This window comes from Sturnus vulgaris, chromosome 1 (genome assembly GCF_052056855.1).
Source record: "Sturnus vulgaris isolate bStuVul1 chromosome 1, bStuVul1.hap1, whole genome shotgun sequence".
Taxonomy (NCBI): Eukaryota; Metazoa; Chordata; class Aves; order Passeriformes; family Sturnidae; genus Sturnus; species Sturnus vulgaris.
In genome coordinates this window covers 25,360,904-25,368,857 of record NC_142243.1, presented here as the reverse complement: position 1 = coordinate 25,368,857, position 7,954 = coordinate 25,360,904, and the positions used below count along the sequence as shown (strand labels likewise).

The window sequence follows — 7,954 nt, the reverse complement described above, 5'->3', positions numbered from 1 at the left end:
ACTCAGAAACCTGTAATAATACAGAGACACTGAAGAATCAGGACAACGCAGAAACAGATCCCTGCTTACGTGAATCTGGTACTAGCACTTACTCATTTTACACTTTAAAAATCTACTATCTTTTTTCTGGGTAGCTTTCTATTTTGTTAATAGCATATAGAATCATAGAATCATAACAAGTGAGAAAAGCTTTTTGAATTTCCTGTACTCACCCTAGAGAAAAAGGACATTTTTGTTAGACTAAACTGTGCTGCTATGCAACACCACTAGCATGCAGGAAGGGTAAATGAAGACAAACAGGAACTGTGTATGAGATAACTTATTTTATTTATTCAATTCTCAACTTAATTTTGATGCTAAAAATTGGTCAAAGGCACTTCAAAGAAGGTATTTAAGAAACAAATCCTTATGGTGACCATTCCAGACAAATCACCGACTTTTATCTGCCATTAGGAACACAACTACCTGTAATTGAAAAGTGAAACATTCACAGGTATTAAGTGGAGTATACTGTCCAGCAGCAATAGTCAATTCTTTTAGACTATTAATAACATTTGTAGAGTATTTTAAATACGGTATGATAAAACAAAACAAATTATACTTTTGGAGTTCCACAGAAGTTTTCTTGACAGAAAAAGGACAAAACTGCCTTTCCCAGTGGTCCTGTATTGAGGGGTCTATTTTTATCTGTGCTTGCACTATCAGCATCAGGAGCAGGTACAGCTGAGAAATAACCCACACTTTTCTGTCATACAAAGACAAAACACCCTGCTCAGATAACAAAGCATTTAAAAGACATCTATCAGCTATTCACTGAAATTTATACTTCTGCAAGCATAACAGAACAAATGGCAACAGCTGAAGAAAGTGATTTTTAATATACAACAAAGCAAAACAAAAAGAGTGTCCTTAAAGGCAAAAGTACCATGAAAAGAGTTTCCACAAAATGAGAGATAGTATAAATATCACCAGCATGTAACCTTTTAAATAACACAGACTGCAAAAAATAATTGGGAGTGAAAGAAGATTAAAACTGGTCTTTTTCTGCAATCATAGATTAATAGTCTCCTCTGCAAACAAACACTAATACTCTCCTCTGATTAAGAACAGTGATCAGAAAGTAACTTCTTGCCATTCTCAATCTTTCTGAAGTGAAACCGTTTAATACAAGATTAAAGTGTTACTCTGTCCCAGTAGGGGATATTCCTACATCCACTGCCTAGTAATTTCAAGAAAATAGTTCTGAATTTTTAGATGGGCTATTGAAATCACTGTGGTGCCAATGAAAGCTTCTACATTTTATAAAATTAAGAAACCTCTTTTAGAAACCAAGCCATAGAGCAATAATCTGCATGGCCTAAGTAAGCCCACGTTGCCGTGCTTCAGGAAGTCTCTCCATCTGAAATACAGTCTCCTTGGGCTGCAGAAAATTCTCAAACTCAATAAATACTTTCTCAAAGCACAGAGACCTGAGAGTGAAATAGCAGACTACTAACATTAGTGTAATATTGTACATGAAAATTACACTAACTGGTCACATTCCAACCTTGTCCACTGAGGCTTCTGAAGGCAGTGAGATAGAAACCAATTATTCCAGAGGTATCAGTTCATGGTTATGGCAATACAATTCATCAGAGAACAATAGGTCTCTGTAATAATCACAGAAGGTAAAACCAGATACTTTTCTAGCTTGTCTGGATAGAAAAAAATTATTTGCAGTGCTGTTATAAAGGCAAAAGAAATAGATTCAGAGACCTATGCACAAGGACACTTTAAAACAAAGAATGGACATTTGAAGAAAAGGCTACTTATTTCTCTGGATAGGCCACTCATTTATCACAAGGTAGTATGTCCTTAGCCTTATTCCCTTCAGAAAGGGAACTTGCTCCTTTTACTTTTCCAGTCTCTCTGAGGTCCTGCACATTTTGTGGAAAGGGATATTCCTGCCCTGCTCTGCTAAACTCACAAGCCTCAGTTGGGCAGCAGACAAGAACTAGAACTGCTGCTGAGAAAAGGTTTCACCCTGAGCTCAGCAGTGGCTGGTTTACCCTATTACCCCAGCAAACAACCTGTGTGGAGCTCAAACATCCTGCTTCCTCCTGTCCACCTGAGACTTACGCTGGATGAAACTGGAAAGCCAGAGACAGGATAGTCTGGACAGTAAGGAACAAGAAGAGGAAATTATTTTGCTTCACAGGACAGCACAGGGCAAACATACAACACAAATCTGCAGAAAATATGCAGGATTAGTTCTGCCTGTTGTGGTAGAAAATCTTCAAATCCCCATGGATGAACTGAAGAAAGCAGAAATAAAGGAACTGTACAGTAGTTCAACAGATCTACATGGGCTGAATTTACAAAGAGATTAGGTTGGAATCATGATTTCATTTTATAACTTCCTTAAATATTCCTGAATATTTTAACAGCTTGTTTGAACAATGCCATTGGAGTTACCAATTCCATATGGATTTCACAACATGATTGGTTTGTGCTGCATGTGGGATAAACATCTAGTTCACAGAAGGAAGCACCTTTCAGCATGTTAACATCCACTGCCCTCTGGACAAGCATCCCTCTGACTACAGCAAACTGGAAACTTTTTCCTTGCTTAAACCAGTGCAGTTATCATGTTCTACTTAAGTTAATTAATGTAAAATAAAGCTCGTGTCCCTATCAGTACTTCAGAAGCAATGCTGCTCATAAAGACCAACAGATTTAACCCTGCAGGAACTATTTAATCAATGCTTGATAGAGGAACTCTGCCTATATTCAGGCAGAGAAGATGTATGCAGCATTTCAACACCATGAGCTGTTTCAGTAATTACCATTGTGCTGCAGAGCAATGGTCAGGAAGCAAATCATGACTTTACTGTCGGACAACAGAAAGAACTCCAATCTCCACTAGGAAATATCTTTGGAAAAAAAAAATCCAGTACTTTATGGTAACATCATCCTCCAGGAACATCCTGAAGGACCAGCAGTAGTAAATAAGGCTGTCTGCTACCATTATGTGCCCTTTTCAAAACAATGACTGGAGGTAATTAGGTTATGTCCAAATTCATCAATATGATGAAGGTGAAAAATAACACAAAGATGAAGAAACTTTTGTTCAAGTGTGGAATAAGAACACTACATGTCACGCTTAAATTCCCATTCCCCATACTGCTATTCACTCAATTTGAAAAGGAGAAAACCAGAAAATTTTATATTAACTCTATAAAACATACATTTGTCCTCTGGAAAAAAAAATCAGTAATTAAAACACTGATTTTGTCCCACACCAAGAAAGTGTTTCCAGTTGAAAAGCAGAGATACTTATGAAGTAGTGGAAAAAGTTAATGCACTTTGAAAGATTCCTGCATTCAGGCTTACTTACCTGAATAACTACATACTCTGGCTTCAAAAACAGTGAAAAAAGAATAATTTAACGCTTTATACTGAAAAAGATAACAAGAAGCAGATACAGATATTTTTTTTAAAGTAGAAGAAAAAAATGTTCAGAAGAGTGAAATTAAGTACTTCAACCATAAACTGGCTTTTGTGCAGTCTTAAAATAGGACATTTCTGTATCTGAAAATTTGAATCTCTAGTGAAAATTAAAACGGAAACAAACTAATCAGAATAGTGGCTGAAACCAAGTTTTTACAATGCAACTTCACTAAGATACTATTCTTCCTGGTTTATGTGGCAGGTGGGATGGAAGACAGACCTCGATTTTCAAAAACATCACCTTATGCTGAGAAATACTAAGATGATTTTTTATATCCATTCAACCAAAAAAATAAGTTAACAAAAGGGGGGGGGGGGAAGCCACAGGCAAATATGTAAGCAGCTAGCATCACCTCAGCAATTTAAACAACAGTAACTGTTTCAGGTTTCTCTCTAGATATTCCTCCCCAAGAACTTCATATTGTTTTGCACTATAGAATTGAAAACTTTGTAAGTAATTCATAGCAGAGAATTCTGTTTCTGAAACAATTCAAATAAATGTTGTGGGTGAAATTCTGCCACTGTTAAGGCAAAGCAGATTGGAGACTCTAATTCCATGTCTCTGCCTTACTTTTAGGGCAAGGTACACAAAATAACTTCAAGATGTTGAGAATACTTCAGAAAGGCATCATGAAGTGTTTGACTGGGCAGCATCCAATTTCTTATATTAGAACTGACTTAATGGAAAGGAGAGGAGAACAGAAAAAGGATCAGAAATACTGTACGATCATCTGTGAACCTGTCCACTATGATTTTTATACAAATTCTTCCAGATATTATTGTACCAGAGCAACCTCCAATTTCACAGCTTTAGGGCCCCAAATCTTTGTAAGCAGGGCTGCAAGGTCACCCTATGCCAAGCAGTCAGAGCCAGCACCAGACTCTGTTGTCCACAGGGTGACGTGAAGTGCTGCCAACTTGACTTTTGAAATAAGAATCACCAGGAGTGATTTCAGTCCACAAGTTTCATGCACAAGTTTGAAGAGACTCTTACTCATTGTACTGGCTTATTTTTGTTTTTTTTCAAAGTCCAATTAGCTCTCAGAAATTTTTTGCTTTAGCTTTTGATTATCCTCCAGTGCTTCATTTTTGCTCTGCTCTTCTGGATTCTTTGATAAGTCAGGATTGTACCTATACAAATAACCATATGGACGAAGATGATAAATCAAATATTCCAAATGATACATAGTCACAGAGTCAACATAGTGGAATGAGACTGCTAGATCAGAGCAGCATCCAGGACCCTGAAACACAAAACGAAGTAAAACAATCAGCAAGAATTGCAAAGCATGCCCTGGATTAAAGATCTGGGGAGAATTCAAAGAAATACTTGATTTAATGGGAAGAAATTCACTACCATCAGTCATACATATACTTCAAAAGTTAATGTTAGGCAAGCAAAATGTACCAGACATATCTGCCAAGGCATCCTTCCAAAATAAAGCTGACTAAGTCTTTTGCTTCTGTGATCAAGCCAGTGAAAAAGCTAGCTGCCCTCATTAACGTCAGAGGTTTTCTCTTTTCCATACTTAATTTTTGATGCTAGAGTTTAAACACCACCAAGAAGCAGCAAGCAGACCTAAACAAGTTATATTTATATATGAAACAATACAAACGTTTTACTTACATGAGCATCCAGACAGAATGTATAAGCAACATGTGTGTGTACCTGCACCTGCGTGTGTTGACATATTATACAGTTTGGCAGTATTATCACTAGCTAACTTCCCACTGATAGAAAGCTGTAACAAGCAATTGCAAAATTTTGTTTTTAATGTCTTGATTTCATTGACATTATTAAGAGCTATAGGATCGTTGTTAACACATTGTCATGACTTATATTTTATATCTCAAATTCAGCTTTGAGACCTCTTTACTGGAGCATAGTTCTGGAGTTTCTTTTTTCAGCAGCTTTGATTGCAGACTTTGTAATATTTCAAATCCAACCGGAACTAAGATTAAATATTTAAGGACACCAAAGAGAACAATTGTTATGTAATTGTTCTTTCAATACTTACTAAGTTTGATCACTATAGCTTGATTTTGATACCAGACGAAGTCGTGTCTACCCAAGCACAGGTATGACAGGACAGGATCACACAGGCAATTTCCATTATGAATCAGTTACAGATAGAACTGTCCACAGCTCAGCCACTCATGCACTGCAGCCTTAGCTAAAGCTGCTGCCTCCTGACACACTAAATACAGTATCATACAGCTGGTTTAAGCTAGAGAAATGCTTTAGCTGCTGAACACAAGTATAAAAATAGATTGCTGCTTTACAATGAGAAAAATCTACTGAAGAACCAGACTTTTTTTTTCCCAGCTTTAATATGTAAAATATTGCAAATCCTGTTCTTCAATTCTTCCTCCTAATGCTAATTTACACATCACATGCTCAAACACATCATAAGATGCACTTGACAAAATGGATTCCAGGTTCCTCAGGACTCACCTCTACAGCAGGATAGTAATTGTAATTCCAATACCAGAATGTTTTTGGGAGGTATCCTCTGATTAAATGATGTTCCGGAACAAACGGATGAAAAGTCTCTCTACCGCTTGTATCCCTAGAATCTCCTGCTTCCACATTGATGATCTCCATGCATTTTCCTAGTGCCAGATCTTCAATAGAGGAACTGTGAGTGCATTTGTTCGTTTTAAATGCAGCAATGAATCTCTTCAGAGCTTCTTTGCTCAGAACATACCCTGCTCCTCCACTCATGTAGCCCTGTTTCACATAAGGCTTAAACCTTCTTCCGAAGTATATTGGTTGCTCAGGACTGTATTTTGAAAGAAGCCATCTCAAATTGTCCAATATAACATATGTATCATCATCTGCTTTCATAAACCAATCAGCATCATCAAAATAATTGTCATATACATATTGAAAAGCTTTAATAGTCTTCCAGTACAGTTGGTCTCTGCCTTCTTTGGTTTCTAGGCCCACAGTTGGGAAGTCTTTATTTTCCTCAGAGCTCATAAAAAGTACTTTATTACAGCGTTGGGCCCAAGTGGCCTTAACGTGCTTGGCTTTCTTTTCTAGATTTTGAGGTCCAGTCATGACCCAACACAGTATTTTCACCTTGTGATACAGTCCTTCTGCAATATTTTTATCCTCATCTAAAAAAAAGTGGAAAGTTGTAAAACCATATTAGAAGTGATTGCCAAACAAACTAACAGTAATCACCCCCCTCCTCAGATATTCTGTTTCTAGATGAGAAAAGACATGCAGACAGAAAAGAGGCTTTTGCTTCCGTATGTACCAGTGAATGAACTCCATGCTAGATTCTGGAAGGAAACAAGCAAGACTATCAAAGATTAAAATTCTTAAAGCTATTTCAATTTCACAAGATAAAGGAGAATGTAAGAGTCATATCAAAAAGGGTGTCTGTTCAGGGAAGTGTTGACTTTAGCAAACCTTGATTTGTACATAAAAACTACTTGGAGGCAACCTCGTTATGGTCTTGGAAGACTAATGAAAATTCAAAAAGAGAATATTTTTGCCATTCACAATGAATACAACTGAATCACTAGAACACAGAAAGGCCAAAAAGCTAATAAGCTCTTTAATATATATTCATGTCAACTAACAAAACTTAATGAATTTTCTAAAACAACAAAATATGTTTTAAGAAGAAAGCCAATGGTAAACCAGAAATAATTTAACAGATTAAGTTATTTACGATACTATGTAACTACTATTATTGTTGATAACATTTTTTTATTTGCAGCAGTCCAGAAGAATAAACACAGTTATCTGAAGTATGAAACAATGTTTTTCAAGCTACCAAAGCGTCTCATTGTTCTCAAAGAAACATTTTCACTTGATACATACAGAAAGATTTTAACTAATCTAAAAGAATATTTCATGGACAGTGAAATCTGCATAAGTGGTACTAAAATACTCCTGCTTACACTTTTTGCTGTAATAAAAATGTAAACAAAGAAAACCACCACCATTCAGTAGACCTTAGGAGAAAAAAGTTATTTAGATGTAACCTGAACATGGGGAAACTGAATGAAAATGATTTGTATAAATTCTTGGCAGTGAAGAAGCAGTGTTTTGCAATGCATGAAAAGGGAGGCCATTTCCTAATCAGCCAGGTGTAACAAAATACCTTTATGCTGTCCAGCATCTGCATTGAAATTCATTTGTCCTTGCAGCTGATTGTTGTCAGTATCTGCTAAGTGTTGACCGTGTGGATCATTGTGAAGAACATGAGGCTGGATCTTAACCTGCTCTTCTAGTATAATGCTAAATAGAAGATAGCAGACGAAAAATCCTATTGCTGAGCCAAAAGTGAAGGTCAGAAGGTTCATCAAAGACTTAGAAGAGGCCATCTCCTGAAGGTGAGACACTGCCAAAACCAAATGAAAAATACATTAGACTTCACATAGAAATCAAATCTAAAACTACTGGAAGAAATCAAGGACTAAATTTCTGAAAGCAGAGAACTCAGTT

The 7,954-nt window shown here is 36.5% G+C and overlaps 1 protein-coding gene across 1 annotated transcript; it reads right to left on the bottom strand.

The window, feature by feature from the left end:
* Positions 1-308: 308 nt before the first annotated feature.
* Positions 309-7,850, bottom strand: C1GALT1 (core 1 synthase, glycoprotein-N-acetylgalactosamine 3-beta-galactosyltransferase 1). Its single transcript, XM_014878505.2, has 3 exons — positions 7,611-7,850; positions 5,945-6,612; positions 309-4,733 (listed from the first exon to the last, which is right to left on the bottom strand). The coding sequence occupies exons 1-3, from the start codon at positions 7,831-7,833 to the stop codon at positions 4,524-4,526; spliced, it is 1,101 nt and encodes a 366-aa protein (XP_014733991.1). The 5' UTR covers positions 7,834-7,850; the 3' UTR covers positions 309-4,523.
* Between the last annotated feature and the right edge of the window lie 104 nt (positions 7,851-7,954).

Bases quoted from the DNA above. Each gene is read 5' to 3' on its own strand.
- C1GALT1 (XM_014878505.2), bottom strand. From the start codon at position 7,833: ATGGCCTCTTCTAAGTCTTTGATGAACCTTCTGACCTTCACTTTTGGC. The intron at 6,613-7,610 runs GTATTTTGTTAC...ACTTTTTTTTAG, and splicing joins AGATGCTGGACAGCATAAAG to ATGAGGATAAAAATATTGCA. The intron at 4,734-5,944 runs GTGAGTCCTGAG...TTTGTGTTTCAG, and splicing joins ATTACTATCCTGCTGTAGAG to GGTCCTGGATGCTGCTCTGA.